Consider the following 19,162-nt stretch of genomic DNA (forward strand, 5'->3'; position numbering starts at 1 on the left):
TTGGCCACGTAGCTCCATCCCTCCCTACAAAGCAATGGGAGCCTGAGGTTTCTGCAGAAACCTGGCCACGTCCAGCTGTTTGAGACCTTAGATTAGGATGCAGATTTGGCCTTAGATGAGGGGTCAGGCTGCGCTCTCAGCTCCTCTGAATGACCTTGAAAAATCAAGTCACCTCTCGCTCTCGGCTTCCTCAAGAGCAAAACGGGGCCAATGTAGAGCCAAAAGTGGATGTGAGTGAGTTCGGCAAACAGACAAAAACTAAGATTATTCTCACTTCTGAGGATGGGGGAGGGCAGTTAAGTCAGGGTGAAGGGGGGCCGGGGAGGGAGCCCCAATCCCCGTGAAGCTCAGGGCACTGAACCCAAGTTCTCCAGCTCCCTTCTCCTGCGCCCACCCCCTAAGGATGAGCCGAAAGAAGACTGGATTCGATTCGAGTGGGAAAAGGTGTGTGTGTTGGGGAGGGAGGCAAGAGGGTGATGAAGGCAGCTCTCCCCTCTCCCGCCTCCCATTTCCCCATCTGTGGACTGTGGCCACTCACTTCTGTCACCTGAGGTTGTCCTGAGGGTTCAATGCGTGCCTGGCACATGAGGGCAGAGTCACATATTTTTTAGTGATCCCTAATGGCAAGAATATTGGAGAAGAGATGGAGGGCAGGAACCAGCCTGGGGACTGGCCTTAGAGCAGGACTCCTGGCTGCTCCTGACCCCTCCCAGGTGGTGCGGAAGGTAGGGATGGGTGAGGGGGGTGGTCACAGCAGCCCCAGCCAATCTTAGAAAGTCGGGGTTTGCTCTATCTGTTGGGCCCAGGGAGCATTCCAGCTGCTCTGTCTCGCAGCAGGAAACCCACCACCATGCCGAGGCTACCTGGCCCAAACAGAACTTCGTGAGCTCCAGGCACCCTGGGGTGCCCCGGAGGATGCTAGGAGGGCTGAGGGCCTGGAGGAAGAAGGGTAAGGATGACAGACCAGGGAGACTGGCCTGGAAAGCTGACGAGGATGAAGCTGGAAAGGACAGTTCCAGGGTGCAGCGGGGGAGGGGGTGAGGCTGGGCCCTCTCTGCCCTGGGAAGGCCTCAGGCCCATACCTCATCTCACATTCCCCTGCCAGCACACACACTACTCCCACACGCCTTCAGAGAAACCAGGGACCCGACTCTGCTACAGAGTAAACCACCCCTCCCCGACTTCACACGCAACTACCCACAGTTGCTTCCCACACTCCCCACTGGTGAGAAGCAGCCTTCCCGTTCATCCGCGGCCCTCCTACTTGTCCTCGCATCCTTCTCGTACGCCTTCTCTGCCATGACCCTCTCAGGTACCTCCCCGACTTGTCCCAGCACCGCCCTCCGTGCTGGGGCGCCTCAGATGGGCTCTCTCCCAAGGCATGTAGATGGCGACGGCTTCCAAGCCCCGCAGCTGGACCTGTGGTTCGATCCTGGACAGAGTGTTTGGAGAAATGCTGGCCAGGACACGCTGTCCTTGGGCCACACCACGCACACACCAACACGGCTCTGAGCAGAGTGCTGGGGTGTTCAGCTCGCCTCCGCCTCTGAGAAGGAAGAGGAGGACTGAACCACAGTCCCCCGGCAAAAGCACAGCCCAAGACCTTTCATCATTCGAGGGGCTGGGGAGAGTTTCCAGAAAGGGTTTGGCTGCGAATCCAATGGATGGCCCTGCAGGCCAGCACCTCACGGTGATTCTTGGGCAGGGGCTATCGTAGGGTGCTTAGGAACCCAGAGGTGTGGGATCACCAAGGACCTCAGTTCTAATGGGATTCTGTCCTGCTGCCATGCTCGTGGCTGGAGGGAAGTCCTGTTAGTGAGAGATGAGCCTCCTCTCAGATCCCACTGGAAGACATGAGGACAGGTTTCCTTTGTGGGAGGGTCCCCTCCATGGCTCCACTCTCCTCACGCCATCCTTAGCAAGCATTCCCGGCCTCTCCTTTGGGAGGACCAGGGAGGTCAGAGCCCTGCTTCTCAGCCTGGAAGCCCTAGGGTGGGTGAGGAAGCCCCTCTTCTAGCTGATTTAACCCCAGCTGTTGTCTGTCCAGCTGCCAGCATTGACCTGGGCATCCTGCCCCTTGCTCCGGCTGGGTCCCTCGTGGACAGGGTCCACGCAGACTCCAGGCAGCCCCCACTGGGCCAAGCGACCCTCTTGGGAGTGGCAAGTATTGTATTTCCCACTTTGTTCTCCAAAATTTCGCGAAGGGGATTGTCCTACGTCCCTACAGTAGCTCCCGCACTTCTTCCTGGCCCCAGCTTCTTGATTGCACAGTCTTGCCAAATACTTAGGAACCAAAAGAAAAGAAATCAGACTCTCAGTGGCAGTCTCAGAATCTCCCTTGGGTCTAGAACCCCCTGGCATCCTTGATGAGGGCCCTGCGGTGTTGGGTGAACGTGCCAGACTTCAAGTAAGGGGACTTGACTGAATCTGCCACTTCCTGCCTTGGGCAAGTGATTTCATTTTTTCTGAGCCTCAGTTTTTCCATATGTAAAATGGGGCGAATCTGGCTTAACCTACGTGCGACCCTCCACACTGTGCCTGGGGCGCAGCAGAGCCCAGGAGGTGTCTTCTCCCTCCCCTCCTCTCACACCACGAGGATCAGATCAAAAGAGCTGTTTATGTGGGTTCCAGTGTAGAGCTGTTCCCGGATCTGTCCCCAGACTTCCTGGCTGATTCTCCGGCTTCCTGGTAATAATAACTTGTGGGGAGTCTGTAATTGGCCAGGCTCCGGGTCACGTGCTTATTTTATCCTTGCCATTCACTAAGAGTTGGAGCAATCAAAACTTGGGGTACATGGTTTGCTGGGCGTTAAACTCTCTTTAGAGCAGAAGGTGAACACTAAATCAGGGCTCTCTCGGGCATTTCAACTCTCGGCCCTAAAGTGAGCTCACTGGCCACTGGGCTCTGAGGTTGTCTGGAGACAGCCCAGTCCTGGGGTTCCTCCTTCCCCAGCCAACCCCAAAGCCGAAGACGAAGAGGAATGGTTTATTGAGTCATGTACCAATGGTGGGTTGTCTTAAAAAAAAGAAGGAAGCGTCAAGGAGAGAAGCCCAACATGGCAGGGAGACAATTCACTGAGAGGCCAAAGCCCGCGGGCGGGAAGAGGGACGCTCGACTCCAGCAGAGCCTTATTTACAGTATTTACAGTCAGGCCCCGGGCGGGGGCGGAGAGGGACCCGCCGTGGCTGGCTGGGGTGAGGGGGGTGCTCGGGGTCTCTTTGGGAGCTGTGGACTGGGGCGGCGGGGAGCACACTTGGCTTGGCAGGGCTGTCCGGAGAGCAAGGCGGGTCCCCGGCCATCACGCCTGGCTCTGCCTTGGGCGGGGCTGCACCCCACCCCAGGGACCCCCGGGTGCTTTGGAATGTCTGGCTCCAGTTATACTAGGCTGGTCTGGCTGCCAAGGGGTGGACCCAAGGGAGGAGGGCCCGGGATGCAGCTCCCACATTCACAGCAGCAGGTACAAGGAAGGTGGTGACCACCTTCACCACCAGGGGGAGCTCCTGGGTGGCTGGACGGAGTCCTCAGACGGTGGCCTAGAGGGAGGTGCAGGCAGGGCCAAGCAAGCTGAGTAGAGGTGGGCACCAGACCCTCAGCTCTGGGGCGGCAGGAGGTGGCTCTCAGGGTGGCTGGGGGAGGGAGCGCCTTCGCACCCGCTGTGGCGGTGGGCTGGGTGGGAGCGCTTACAGCCCAGGGCTGCTCGAGCGTGTCCATGATGGAGACACAGGGGCGCCTCTGTGCGCCCCCGAGCCCGCGGTGGGCCCCACGCGCCAAACCTCTCAAGCTCCTCGCTGTCCCCTCTTCTCTCTCTCCACATTCTCCTCCCATCTGGTCTCTTTGGAACGGGATGGTTCTGTGTCCCCGGGACTCCTGCCCCTCATTAAAGAGTCTTGGAGGACAGCGCGGCCTTCTCCAAAGTCGTCCTGTCTCTCACGGTTCATTAAATCCACCACACAGGGAGTGAGCCGCAGTGCTGGATTTGTGGTTATTTTTCATGTAATAAATAAAGATTCCTTTGTGTGACTCTCTGGGGCCTGTCCTGGGCCGAGTCCTCCTATGGCTCGGTGGCTCCCGCTGTCCCCATGGCAACTACAGATGGTCAAAGGCCGTGGCGGTGGTGGGCGGCGCGCTTGGCCTTGATGTGGAACTGTAATAATACGGGGAACCTGGACATGTTAAAAAAACACACACACACACACAAAAACAACAACACTGCTGGTCAGAAGGGGAAATTGCACCACAGCCTTCCCTGCGTCTGCTAACCTTTAAGACAGCACAAGTTAATCATTGACCCCTCTGATCTATCTGATCATCAAAGATTAACTCCTCTCTGGCCCTATTTCCTCCTTCTCTGGCCTCAGCTTTGAGTTTCTGGCCAGGAGAACAGTGGCTTCTTGCCCCTCCCCCCATGACTCCTTTGACCTTCAATACCTTGTACCAGGGAGAGGGCAAGAGAGAGCAGTTCTGTTTGGACCCTTGAAGAACCAAGTACACTGGGGGATCCATGGGGGCTTCCCCAGCCTTGCCCGAAAGGTGTGAGGTCAGAGAATCTTCTTAGGAGCTGGGGAATTGGATCCTGACTGGTCAAGGGGGATGGGCATCTGAGTGCCCCACCGGGAGGTTCTGTGTCCTGCCAGGCCAGGCAGCCTGGGAAGGCTCAGTGGGGAGGGCCCATCTCAGTCTCCTCATTGTTTCTTGCTAAAGTGAACAGAAGGGTGGCTTGAATTCATCTGGCAAACACAGCCCAGGTTCAGGTCCCAAGTTCATTTCTGGAATGTCAGGAGGAAACGGGAGAAGTGTGGGAGGGGCCTCAGGAATGGATGGTCCTACCAGGCCTGTCCTGGCGCCCTTGGGGTTGGCTGCACGGCACTGCGGCTCCTCCCTGGCTCAGGTTTGCTCTGAGACCCTCAAGGTCATCCCTCACGGAGACTCCAGCGGGATCCCTCATGTTCCCCATGTACGGGGCTTGGTCTCCTGGGAAGCTTCTCTGCCGCATCCAGGCCCAAGGGGGAGAGAGGGGTGAAGAGCTGCTGCCGGGCAGCTCGCTCTCTGGACCTCGATCCTAAAGGCCGTCCATGGCTGCAGCCAACTGCCAGGAATGTGGCGGGACAGAGGACTTCTGGGTAAGGGCTCTCGTGCTGAATCAGGAGTCTTTGCGAGCGCTGGTTAATGTGGGCAACAGGATGGCATTCTTTGCAATCAGCACGCTCCCCGGTAGGAGGGCAGCTGGCGCTCCCGGGGGGCCACCCCTGTGTCAGCATTTGTTGTGGTGGGACTAGAAGTCCCTGAGGTTGGGAGTCCCCTCCGAGACTTTTCTGGAGCCCGCTCTTGCCCTCCCAGGGCCTGAGTTCTGAATCTTACACAGAACAAAGATTTAATAGACATGGCCTTATTTGTTTACTAAGTCTGCAAGTCTGTTCCTGTTTTGTAGATGAATTCATAGTGTCCTTTTTTCTTTTTTTAGATTCCACATATAAGTGATATCACGTGGTATTTTTCTTTCTCTTTCTGGCTTATTTCACTCAGAATGACATTCTCCAGGTCCATCCATGTCGCTGCAAATGGCATTATTTTATTCTTTTTTATGGCAGAGTAGTATTCCATTGTGTAAGTTACTGGGGAAAGGGGGTGGGAAGGGATAAATTGGGGAATTTGAGATTTACTATATATAATTTAAAAAACTTTCTTCTGTATAGCACAGGGAACTATGTTCAATATCTTGTGTAACCTCTAAGGAAAAAAAAATATATGCTTGTATCTGCATGACTGGGACATTGTGCTTGCTGTACACCAGAGATTGACACATTGTAACTGACTGTACTTCAATTAAAAATATATGTATAAATTTAAAATAGTCCAACATTAAACAAAAAATAGACATGGCCTGGGGAGGCAGAAGGGAGAATGATGCAGGGGAGCCTCCTGTTTCTGCCCTCCTCCCCTCGACAACCTGGCACCCCACCTTCCCTCTACCTGCTTGGAGTATAGGTAACACCTGTCTCCCCAGGCCCTCCGTCTAAGTGGGGCCTCCCAGCTCTCAGACAACTTTCGGCCCAGCTTTGCACCCCGCCCTCCCCGCCCTGCACAGCAGAGGGTCCCGGTGGCCCCAGATGTGACTTACTCAGCAAGCTGGAGTTGGGGAAGCGCCAGGCCTCGCTGTAGGAGGAGTAGGGGGTGTGGCCGTAGGCGTTGCCAGAGTATTCGCTTCCTGTGGGAGGCACACAGGGGAGACACCCGTGAGGCAGATGGCACTAACGTAGGATTGGGGATGGGGACAGGGGATGGGGGACAGGGTCTGCAGGACTGGCACTGAGCAAGCCCTGTGGGACAGGTGGAGCCAGGGCAGAGACAGGGGTGCTCAGAATGTCCTTCCATCAGCCCTTCAGGGTGCCGCTCAGTCTGCATCATTTGGCGCAGTGCCTTTTCTGTCAGGGACTGGAGGTACTGCCCAAGCTCAGCCCTCCCAGGAGCCCCAGGAGGTAGATGTCATTTTTATGCCCATTTTCCAGATAAAACACAGAGGCTTGAGGCTCTGCAGAAGCTCACACAGCCAAAGGGTGTGGTGGAGCTTGGAGACTATGCTGTGACTGCAGGTTCTAACCACTTCTACCTGCCTGGACCTTTGGTTAAAAAGGCCTTTCCAGGAGGAGCCAATGGGAGTGAGAAGAGTTAGTGGTCACGAAAGGACTCAGTAATTATAAACTTTTTCGCCTCCCTAAATAGAGTTTGTTAGGGAGGGGTGTGCATGTGGTGGTGGTATGGGTGTGGGGCTGCAGAGCGGGAAGGGAAGAAGACGGGAGGGGCCCTGGAGGGCAGCGACCCCCTGGAGAATCTATATCTGGGAACTTGCTCCAAAGAGTCTGTGGTCCCATCCCAAGTCTGCCACCTCAAGCAAACTGAGGGCTTGATTAATACAAAACAAATCAGATCACCTCATTGTGTGAATGGATTCTTGGCTTCACCAGAGGAATTCTTTCCCAAAGAAATCACTTAAGAATTCCCTTAAATAGCAACAGCAAAGCCGAGCAGACCACCACAGTAACTGCCGGGACTCGGGATGGAGCTTAAAGTTGGCAAGGCACCTTCCCACACGCCAGGCCCCTTCACTCTCACCACCTCCCCGTGAAGCGCTCATCAGGGCTGCCAACTTAGAGAAGAGGAGACTGGAGGGCAACACGATTCAGGAGTTTGCCTCAGATCACACAGCTGGGAAATGGCCGAGCAGAAGCTGACCTGAGGGCTGTTAGCTCTAAATTCCAGATCATCCATTTATGCAGTTACGAGACAATTCCATCCACTAAGCTAGATTCCCGCCAACCCTGAATTCCGGTGAATGTCCACCTCGCCTTCCGGAATCTCATCTGCTGTTGTGGCTCCTGGTCTCCTTTCCAGACTCTGGAAGGGAGGCTTGAAGCTGCCTGGCTCTGGGGCTGGGCTGCCTGGAGTCCAGTCTCTGTCCCCCACTTCCCAGCTGTGTAACCTTGGACAAATCACTTAACTCACCTGAGCCTTGGTTTCCTCATCTGTAAAATGGGGCACATTCTTATCCCTATCTCGTGGGGCTTGGTGAAGATTAAATTAGGTAACACGCATCAAATGCTTAGTAGCACCAGGCTTGGAGTATAAGAAACAGTCAAGAAATGCTAGCTTTGTGAGGTGGGGGTACTGCTCAGCGGTAAAGCGTGTGCTTATTAGCGTGTACGAGGTCCCAGGTTCCACCCCCAGTAACGCCACTAAAAAGAGATGCTAGCTTTTATGATTTTCCCATTAGGTAGGTGCTAAAATAAAGCTCACTGGAGCCTCACGGCAATCATCAGACCAGAGTGGAAGCCTGAGTTGGGGTCAGTGGGGGCTGCTTCCCTGACAGAGAAGTGACACTTGTGCAGGAGGAATGGGTGTGAAGGGGAGGGGCCTGAAGCAGAGAAAGGCGACTGGGTTCTCGCCTAGGGAGTCAGCAATCGGCAGTGACCCAGGACGTTCCTGAAGGGCAGGGACTAAGTTTAGCACAGGCCGGGCACATGAAAAACACACGTTAAAGAAGAGAGAGAGGAGAAAAGCGAAGGGATTAATAAAAGAAAGTCAACAGAGAAATGATCTAATGCAACCATTCATTTCACAAATGAAGACACTGCTGCCCAGAGACAGGGAGACATCTGTCCAAGGCCACGTGCTCCTTTGGAGCCTGCACTTGGCCCCCGGCCCCCAGCGCCTGCGCCGGTGCTCTATCTTGGATCCACGATGCGACCTGCCCCCTTTGCTGCTGGTGTACCCCACACCTCCCTGGTCTCAGTGCACCCTTGGAGGAAGCTGATTCAACACTGGCTACACAGCAAGGGCCCTCGTGCCTTTCCCCGACCCCACCCAACGACAACCACAGCCGGCTCCCAAGGACAGGAAGAGAGATGGAAAAGACAGTGTGTTTGTCCTCTCACTGGGCCCCCTCTTCATGCACTCACTCACTTGCTCACTCACTTATTCATTCACTGAACACACACTTACAGAGTACCTATCTGCTTCAGTCACACAGAAGTCAGAGCCGGGGATGGGGCTCAGGAAGTGGTACACCCCTGGGGGCGGCATCTTCCCACCATCAGCCCTGACAACCCACCTGCAGCCACAGAAGATGCAGCCATGAAAGGCCCAGCCATCCTCTTTGCTCTGCATCCTACCTCACTCACCCTTCCAAGGATCTGGTTCCCCAAATTTATACCTTTTCTCTACTCTTCATCAGTTTCTCCAATTCATCATTCCTTCAGCCAGCAAACGTGCTTGCTATCTTCTCTTTCAAAAATCCTCCTCTTACTCCACATTGCTCTCCAGCTACCAGCCCTTCTCTGCTCCTTGGTCTCTGTCCTCACCTCCTCGTCAGCCTCCAATCAGGCCAGTGCTGACCCCCTCAAATCCCCACAACCTCTACCCTGATCGTCCCAATAGTCGAAATTTATGCCCTAGTCAGGATATTCTCTTGACTTCAGACACAGATCATGCACCTACTGATGTATGAAACTGGGTAGCTAGGAGGTCCTCAGTCCTAATATGACCTAGTAGAACTGTTGACTTCCACGTGACAAATACTCCACTTCTTCCTCTTCTAATTTCCCACAAATACACTTGCCATCACCATCCACACAGTTTTCCAAGCCCCGACCCCCTAAAGCCAATTCACTAATATGTGCTGTTGGCTTCACCACCAAAATACATCCTCGGTGTCTCTTTCCTCTTCCTTCACTGTCGCCTCCCCAGCCCACGCCTCCGCCATGTCTTGCAGGAACTGCTGCAACCATCCCTGCCCTAAGTGGTCCCGGTGCTTCCTCTTTGGACTGTCTACACTCTGTTTTCCCAGTGGCCTGAGCCATCTGGAAATCTGACCCACCCACTACCAACATCTCCCCATTCTGCAGTATTTTCCCCACTCACTCCCTGTTCTCGGATATACTCAGCCTCTTTCTGGGCGCGATCAAGCTAAAGTAGTTCCTGCCTTGGGGCCTTTGCACTTGCTGTTCTTTTCGGCTGAGGATGGTCTGCCCCAGTTGTTTATCACTTGGCTGACTGCTCTGAACACCTTCTCAGAGAGGCCTCCCCTGATCACCCAGTCTGAAGTAGTCATCTTCTGCCCCTGTGGATCTTTATTACATCATCCCGGTTTATTGTCTTCCCAGTGCTTATCACTACCTGAAATTATCTGTTTATTCCTTCGTTGACTTGTTTACTATACTTTTTTTTTGCCACTATAAGGTTGTAAGCTCCGTAAATAGAGGGACCTGTCTTGTTCACTGCTCCATCCCCAGCATCTCATACCATAGATCCTCAACCACTGTTAAGTGAAAAGTGGTGAGTGGATGGAAGGATGCAAGGATGGGTTGAAAGGGTGGATGGAGGATGGATGGAGGAAAGGATGGATGTATGCAAAGACGCATGGAAGGATGGATAGAGGCATAGAATAATGGATAGATATATGGAAGGATAGATGGTGGGATAAAAGGATGGAAGGAGAGAAGGATGGATAAGGGAAGGATAGACAAATGGATAGATGAATGGATGGAAGGATGGATAGATGGATCATGGATAGATGAAAGGATGAATGTATGGAAGGATGGGTGGTGGGATAGAAGGATGGATGGATGGAAAGAAGGATGAAAGAAAGGATAGATGAATGGATGGATGAATGGGTGGGAGGATCAATAGATGGATGGGTGGATGGACAGATGGAAGAAAAAATGGACGAAAGAAAGATGAATAGAAGGCTGGATGATAGAAGGATGGAAGAATGGATGAGAAGATGCATGGATGTATGGAAAAATGTGTGTAAAGATGAATGGATGGAAAGATGGAGAGAGAGATGGATGGGCCCATCTATCTGGACCTGTTGGTTCAGCTCCTGAACTGGTAAGAGGGTCAATGACTATGTTAATGGGGCAGAAACAATGACAACAACAAACAGAAGATGAAGGGACAAGAGAAGTCTGTGCCCTGCTCCCGTTCCTAGGTCACTGTCCCAGAGCCTGTGGCATTATTTCTGGTATGGCGGGAGGCAGTGTGGTGTAGTAAAAAGAACCCTAGATTTGAAATCAAAGGAACTGTTTGAACAACCCAGCCCCTTAGGACGGTTATGGCCCCAAACACACCACTTTGCTTTTATAAGCTTGTTTCCTTCATCTACATACAACTAAGATAATACCAGTTTCCCAGTCTTGTGGTGAGGATTAAGTGAGAAATAAAGTTATATTCATGAATGGCCAGGCACACAGAAAGTGCATAATAAATGCTCTCTTCCTTCCTTCCTTCCGTAACTGATTAAAGAATGTCACTGGCACGCCTGGCTTTGAGCATTTTGTACGCACCCAACACACAGTAGGTGCTCATTGAAGGTTTAATGATTTTAACGGAAGGAATTCCCTTTCAGTCAAAGAGGAGATTGGGACCATTGGTAAGAGGTGGACAAATACTTCTTCTCCAAAAAAACATCCCTTAAGAATTCATTTGCATCCTGGAGTTCCTAGGAACCAGGTGATGCATTTAAATAGGATGCATTTTCCAAAAACTGATTTGCATGAAACTTACTGGGAGCCCCGCCACCACGCAAGGCGAGCCCCTCTCACAGGTCACTTGTAGCCCAGGTGGTACCCGTGTTACTTATTTATTTTTTGCACAACACCCACTCCGGGTGAGGTCTTTATGGAAACAACCTGGGGGCCTTCGATGAGGGGCCCAAGCCTTCCACCTACCTCACAGGTCAGACTCTGGACCCCAGGAACCCCTTGCCCTGGGACTGCCCCCGGGGAGTGATTCATAATTAAGAGAAAAGCCCTGTGCTTTCTGTTTCTTCCTCCTCCTCTAAGCAGGCGGCAGGGGAAAGTGGAGAGGCTGGAGGGGGGATGGGGGGAGCCGGCTGGAGCCTGGGATTTTGATTGAGAGGCCCCATTATCCACACTCTTAAAAAAATAACCGAATCTTTTCCTTTTTTATCTTGACCAATCTCATTTCACGCTCCAGAAGAGGAAGGGAGGGAGGGAGGGAGTCCGGAGCCAGGAGGGAGAGAGGAGTCAGTATTCTGTATTTTCAACGCTGCATTAAGCACATCGCCACGGTAACCAGGCAGCAACAAGTGCTAGCTCAGCGGGTTCCCGGGGAGCGGAGCCTCCCTCCCTCCCTCCCTCGGCCCTCCCTCCCCTCCCTCCACCCCGGAGAGCCCGGCCCACCTGCCTCGCGCAGGGCGCCCAGAGTGGGTGGCTGGCAAAGAACGACTCCTGCCAGTGGGGGATGGAAGCGGAGCTGGGTGAATGCCCTGAGTCTCTGGAGTCAGAACCAGGGGGGCTGGCCCAGGGCTGGCGGGGGGGTGGGGTGGGGGGGGTGACCGGGAGTGGTCACCGATGCCCTGATGCCGAGCCCTTTCCAGAAGCCCCACGTCCTCAGGCCTCTCTAGGCAGTGGCGATGACTATTCTACCCTCTCCCTCTTTGGGTCCTTCCTAAAAGAGGAAGGTTCTTCTCTTGGTTCCTAAAAGAGGGAGACTCGCCCAAAGAAACTCTCCTGGTCCTCACTTGTCCAGACCTTGACATCCTGGGTGATGATTACACTGATGGACAAAGAAACCCAAACAACTGGCAGGGAGGGTTCCAGGACAGTCCCGGCGATGATGGAGACATACTCCCAGCTCAGCGCACACCCTCTAGTCCCTCTGGAGGACCCAGGCCGAGGGTCCTGCCCATGCCGGGTTGAGTGCGTGTGGGGTGTGAAGAAGCACACGTACCAACCACCTCCCTCATCACCATCATCACAACACCATTCGTGTTCAGATTTTACAGAAAGGGTGAAGTGGGATTCATCAGAGTTAAGTGACTGGGAGACCACAGGGTTGCTTAAAGGCTGGGCTTCCGCTGGGCTCACAGTGTTGTGACGACCCTCAGAGGGCTCTCCACCAGGATTCACTGAATCCGTGGGAGAAATGACAGAGCTTAGATCTGAACACCAGTCTGTCTCAGCCCCTCCCTTCTCATCGTGGCGCGTCATGGCGGGACGTGGGGGGTGGGGGTTGAGCTGGGGAGAGTTAAGGAGCCAGGACTTGCACTGGAGGCTTTTCTCCAGGCATTTACAAGAAGATGCACGCTTGGGTCCATCCTTCAGTGCCCTTCGGGGCACATCCTACGTCTTGTCCCCTCTTGCTCCACCTGTGGCCAACACATCCTCTTTGCAATGCCTCCCCTCCTGCCCAGCGCCTCTCCTTACCTGCCACCATGCCTGCGATGGCGGAAGAGGCATAGCTGCCCTGGCCACTGGTGGGGATGTGGGGTGGGTATCCAGGCAGCGTGGGCCCCACCATCTCTCGCCCTGGAAAAATACAGCAAAGAGTCATCAGGTGGGCCACTGTGGGCTCCCGTACTTACTGGCTTGCTCCCCTGAGGCTCAGCAAGCCTTCCCTCTGCCACTCCCACCCTCTCCCAAGCCAGTCTTCAAACCAACTTCCTCTCTCCTCCCTCCTCTCCTGAGCCCAAGCTCCTCTCTCTTCTCCAGGACACAGGCTCCACCATGCAGGGAGCACCTGATCTTGCAATCCTGTAATGATTTGATTTACATGCATCTTATTCATCCATAAAAATGTCGTGGCATTGGAGGGAGGCTGGGGGCTACATCTTCTGGGTCTTTGTTGTCCCCCGTGGCATCCACACAGCAGCGGGCACAGCTGGCCTAATTAAATACATTGGAGGCCACTGGACTCAGCTCACACCCTTTCAGCCCCAGCTCCGAGGAGATTCAAGAATGAGGCCCTATGAAGGGATGGCAAAGGTGTGGCCCGTTGGTGCATCATTCCCTTCTTTTGGACCCGTGGCAGACATTGCTAATCAATCACTGTACTCTTTTCCACTGAGCCAGAGCGGGGATTCCTGCTCCTCAATCTGGCCTTTCAGGTGGAAGCAACCTATCAGAATTGCAAGGAACATGAAACATACTGGCTACTCCTGACCTGGAAAGGAGATGTGGGCTGACAGTGTTTACACATGACCATGAGCCATGCACATCTGTCCATCCCATTCCTGAAGAGAACCGTTTTCAGCCAAACAGACAAACATCTCTCTTTTTGTTTATCTATAATTTGAGGGTGATACCCTTGCCTTGGTGACACTGAGGCTGCTCTGTGAAGTCCTGGTTTCCCTGGCTCTGCCCCTCTTTTACATCAGGGAGTCAAACCTCCCCATTCTGGAGGACTCCCTCCCGCCCCCGACCTGGTAAGTTTCTCTCCAACGACCCCCATGTGCCGCGATCCTTCACCGATGCCCCTCCTTCCATTGCCTCATGTCCTGCAGGTCCAGATTCTCCCTCACCCAAGGATTCTTGGCAAGGTGACAGTCCATCCTGGTCTGCCAAGGTTATGACCACTGCCCCAGCACATTTGTTAACAATGCCCATTTCATCCTTAAAATGCCCCGTTTTGCATGAATTACCTGGTCATCCTAGTTCTTGGTGATGCTTACAGGGTTTCTCAACCTCCACACCACTGACATTGGGGCCGGAGCATTCTCTGCATGGGGCTGCCCTGTGCTTTGCAGGATGCTGTGCAGACTCCTGCTGTCTAACCCCCCAGATGCCAGCAGTGGTTCCCACCCAGTGTGACAAACTCAAACTGTCTCCAGATATGGTCACATGTCTCCTGGGGTGCGAAATCATCCCGGATGAGAACCATTGTGTTGGATCGTGACTATTTCGCCCAAACGCCTTTACCTGCTCCATACTGGAGGCTGCCTGTTTTCCAAGGACTTACATGGCTCCCCGTAAGCCCCTGCCAACCAGCCTACCAAGTCCACTCCCTCCACGACACTGCTTGTCCAACTTTCCTCCCACCAGTTCCTCCCTGAGGTCCTTCACACATCAGCCCCTTCGGGGGTGCCTTGTAATAATGGATGAGAAGTTACATCCCCAGGAACCCCATAAATTGTCAACACATCAGTAACTAACTCCTTACCTTTATTTCTAGAGATTCCCTAAAGATAAATCATTTACTCAACAAATACTTACAAATACTGGTACAAGGTACCAGGCATTTTTCTGAGCACTTGGGGATACAGCAGTGAGCAGGAATGCTAAGTTAGCAAGGCCAGGCACTAAATCAAGATGGGGATAGGCTGGGATGGGCATCTGGAGCCAAGCCTGGGGGGGGCTGTCAATAAACAAGACCAGGTGTCCTGGACTTCTGCCCTTCCTCTGGAGGGAAGGGTCTGGGAACCAGAGGACCTCAGACCCCATTCTGCCTCTACAACTAATTTTCCAGGTGTCCTTAGACTAGCCACAAATGTGCCCCAAGCCTCAGTTTCTTCACATGCAAAATGGGGGAAAAATAAGAGTAGCCTTATACATCTTATTATTATTACCATGGTGCTATCATTGTAATTCAGAGCCAGGGTTTCAGGCCACGGGTACACATTGATTAGTGCAATGGACACATTCTCTATGTTGTTACATATCAAGGGAACCCTGGTAGAATAAATCTTGTTGGCAACGAGCCATCGGTGTCCATTATTTAAAAGGGTGTGAATGGGAGACAGGGTATAACTCACGTGGCAGAGCACCTGCTTAGCATGCACGAGGTCCTGGGTTCAATCCCCAGTACCTCCTCCAAACAGAAATCAATGAATAAACCTAATACTGGCCCCCCTCCTAAAAAAAAATGTGTGAATGTTTTGATGAAAATGAACACCACCCTCTAATTTCCTAATTTGTTGGACTTTTAGTAAAACGTCCAGCTGTGGTTGGTGCTGGACCAAACAGAATGGAACCCGCTGGAATTCGACAGATGGGCTCGGTTCACTTGACACGGGCCTGAACAAAGGAGGGCTTGGAAACACAGGTGAGGAAAGGGAATTTTAGTACATTTGGAAGTCGAGGGAGAAGTATGCAGGAGGCAGACCAAGGTATCCTGCTTTGAAGAATACTGCAATACGAAGAGCTCTCAGCCCCTTTGACCCTTGGATGAAGCACCTGTCCAGGTACTGGAGCCCAAGAGAGGCAAGGAGGGACATGAAGTCTGTGAGGACAGGAGGAGGAGGGCAGGGGTTGGGGGGCATGGCATGAGCAGGCGATGGGAGAGGCTGGTGGCCAATTCAAGCCTGATGCCTTCTCCCTCTCCTCTTCCCTCCCTGCTGGAGAGAGAGAGGAAGAGAGAGAGAGGGAGGGAAAGAGAGAGAGAGGGAGGGAAAGAGAGAGAGACAGAGACGCATCGATCTCTAGGTCCAGGCCAGGCTGTGAGCAAGGTAAAAAGTACTTAATTTTTCAGAACTGCATCTTCCTGTCTGTCTCATGAGGAGCTAGGTTAGATGAGAGACTGTAAGTTGGGTTCACCTTAATACTTGATTGACCGGCAGGGGCTTCCTGGTGCACTGTGCTGAGGATTCTGAAGCTGCACCTCTGTCTACCACGATTGGGGGTGATGCTAAGTCCTGGCTCTCAGGCCATCTACTTGGCAGGCTTGGCCCAGGCGCGCTCCAGGGCTCCCACACTCCCCTTCATTCTGCTGGCCCTGCTGCTTCCCGAGCTTTGCAGCTCTGTGGGCAGAGCACCAGGGCACATGCTCCCCTTAAGCCATAATTTAATTTAATCAGGTTGTCCCCATGGGTCCCATCCCATAAGAACTCACCCCTAAATTGCTCATGGAAATCGAATGCATCAGCCTCATTCCCCTGTATTCTGAGATTTTAATCTTCGTCTTCCCTGAGTCACCTAATTCTCCCCTAGTGGGACAGAGGTCTCCGAGTCAGATGCTGCAGCAGACTCTTGAAGGCTTCCTCCCATGGAACTTGGCCTCTTGAAAAGCCTGCCAAGACTGTCTTCAGGATGGCCTTCACCCAGACCCTGGTACCGTCAACTTTCTTATTAGTCCCACAAAACTCTGCTTCAATTCATTAAATATATGGTTTCTTCCCCAAAAGCCAAGAACCTTGAAACCTTCTTAGAAAGGAAACCACAGAAGCCATGAGGTGGAGGCACTCCATTATGGCCCAACTATGCCATTTATGGACTTGCTCATTTTTAAGGCTCCTCACCGTAAATTTATCTTTGGTTTGTAATTTCATCTCCTTTGCACTCCAATATACTTCCAATATAGTCCCATTTTTAAGAAGCTGATGTAGCCACAGGTCCATGTTGACTGGCTGTGATGTAAGACTCTATTAGAAAACACTGGCACCCCAGAAATATTGGTAAATATTCTAAATATTGGTAGAGCCCAGGACCAGAAAGCCATGACTCGGAGGAATTCTGAGGGTAGAGGTGATTTCAGACAATTTTATCTGCCCCCTTTGATGTCTGCCCTCTATGTGACCTCTTTTCAATTCCTTATCTTGCTCTGATAGCAAGGAGAATTTATGGCAATCCAGAAATCTCTTTGGCAGGACTAAATATAATTTTGCACAAAAGGATGGAGGCGGGTGACGGACCCTTTGATGATAAAACCAGTCGGGGCTTTCTCATCAGCTGAGCTGGAATGAGCCCTGGAAAGGCCAGGACAAGGACGGCCTCAACACCGCTCTTGGCTAGTGTGTTGGGACCCCAGACTGGGGCACCTGGAGGGAAATGGCAGGAGTGTTAGGGACAATCCTCCGTTTCCGCAAACCCTGATGTTTCTTCTTTCTTGGCTGATTAGGGAGAAGCTGAGATGTAGAAAAAGCCACACTGGGAATCGCGCAAGCAGATCTCCTGAGCTGGGAGAGGACGTGACCCGGAGGAGACCCTAGGAGGCGGGCAAGGACTTGGAAGGAGGCAGCAGGCAAAGTCACTGCCCGCCGCCACTCAGAGGAGGAGGGCTGGGAGGGTGCGTGTAGGCAACGGACTAGGGAATGGAAAGTTACCTAGCCCTCCCACCTCTCCCCTCTTCTGCAGCATCACCTCGGAGTCACCTGATCTTGGCTTCCTTTCCTTTCTTTCAAATTCACGTCTTCCTCCCTTGAATAGGTTTCCAGCTCCTAGACTCTTGAGATCATTCCCCTCCTAACCTGCTTTCTCCCTGCCCTGTCCTCCCAGCCCGCTCACCCTGGCTCAGCCACGTGGTAGGTATTTAGGTCCAATCTCGACCAGAGGCGGCAGGTGGACAGTCTTTGAGGAGCCCCAGGCCAACACCTGGGCTCAGCATGGACACCAGCTATTGTGGGCCTTGTGTCTGAGCCACAGGACGGGCCCGGCTCTGCGAAATGCAGCCCTGACTTGCCTCCTGCTCTTGGCAACCTCCTGGACCCACTCCCTCCAAGCCTGGGCACTGCTTGCTCTTCTCAGAGCCCCTGCCTCTGAGCTGGGCTCCCCAGCCTTCCCTGGGGTCACACCCTGCACTTCAGGGTTACCTGGGCCTGGCTCTGGGGGCCACCTGCCTGAAGGACACGCCCATGTCGCCTAGCTGGGTGTCTGCTGCCAGGTACTCTGCCCCACGGTGGGGGATGACCTGCCAGCCCAGCAGCTGGTCATGTCCGTTAAAACTAAATGCTCAGAGAAGTTGGAAGCATCGTCCCTGACTTGACTGCATGTTGGCTGGGGTGCTTGCAGGATGACAGCGAGGGGAGAAACCGTGGGGGCTTTGGGGCTGGGATTTTGCACTGAGCCGTTCCAGCCACACTTCACACCACCTCCCAGGTCTGTGCTCTGATCTATCCACTTCCCACCGCCCTCTGTCCTTCTTCCTTCTCTCTGGCTGGTCCTGCCGAGCCTCTCTGCAGCTCCCACAGTAAGTGAAAAACTGCTCCCCGTCCCCGCACAATTCACCCACCCCCTCGTCCTTGACCTGCCTTACCGCAGCCCTCCTGGACCCAGCCTGCCAGGCACACGAGGCAGGCAGCCTTGCCCGGTGACCGGGCCGGCCCACTCTACTGTGGATGTAAGTCTCTTCTGCGCCCCCTCTCCTTCCCCTCCCCATCCCATTTTCTCTGGCTGACATCACTTCACTCAGCTCCCAGATTTTTCCTCTCTAATCACTTTGGTCAAAACAAATGACCCATCTCCGCTGACCTCACCCTCTTTTGAAATTCTGCACTGAGTCAACACTGCCCTCCTGCCTTCAGACCCTTAAACGCTGCCTCTCTGCCCACACGCTGGGCTTCCTTTCTGAACCCTTTACCTCTGTGCCCACCTCTTCTAAGAGGACCTCCCTCATTAGATGCAAGGATGCACAGAGGGAAAAAAAATAACCCAGGTGCCAGACAGACGTGAAATGTACATTCGGTTCTAAGAAAGGGTCAATGACCATGAACAAGATGACCCTGTGGTCCCTCTGGGCGGGTGGAGGTCTGGTTCTCCCGTTGCAGTGGTTTTCAAGTCCAAGGGCTTTCAGTGGGCAGAGCCCCTGCTCCAGACAGAGCAGCTCCTCGTTTGTCTGGTTTGGATACCTGGCTTCCATCAAAGCTTTCATTTCAAGAGAGTGGCGGGGCCCAGCAGGCTTGAAAACCACTGGTCCTGAAGGGCTGGCCCACTCCTGGCTTCCTCCGCGGGTCCTGGTTCAAGGCCCTGGGCCCACGTCTGAAGCAGTCTCATCTCTGTGGTGGTCCTTCAGATATAGAAAGCCTGGGACGGGCCTCTGCCCCCACCCTCACTCTGCCTCGGGCCTTCTGCCCAAGCCAGGCACCTGTGACTCTTCCAGACGCTGCTCAGGCTCTGGCAGGACGGGCCAATGTCCTTCGGCCAGGGAGACCCAGCTC

At 53.5% G+C, this 19,162-nt stretch overlaps 1 protein-coding gene across 1 annotated transcript in view; it reads right to left on the reverse strand.

Annotated features, from left to right (window-relative positions):
- Nucleotides 1-2,739: 2,739 nt before the first annotated feature.
- The window catches only part of PAX8 (paired box 8), a 55,378-nt gene continuing 38,955 nt past the window's right edge, over nucleotides 2,740-19,162 (reverse strand). The window contains exons 9-11 of the mRNA XM_006203820.4: nucleotides 12,723-12,824; nucleotides 6,119-6,205; nucleotides 2,740-4,163 (exon numbers count right to left, since the gene is read on the reverse strand). Coding sequence (XP_006203882.1) covers nucleotides 4,087-4,163; nucleotides 6,119-6,205; nucleotides 12,723-12,824 — 266 coding nt within the window. The 3' untranslated portion in view covers nucleotides 2,740-4,086. The remainder of the gene's footprint in view (nucleotides 4,164-6,118; nucleotides 6,206-12,722; nucleotides 12,825-19,162) is intronic.

The sequence above is a fragment of the Vicugna pacos genome, chromosome 28 (assembly GCF_048564905.1).
Source record: "Vicugna pacos chromosome 28, VicPac4, whole genome shotgun sequence".
NCBI lineage: Eukaryota > Metazoa > Chordata > Mammalia > Artiodactyla > Camelidae > Vicugna > Vicugna pacos.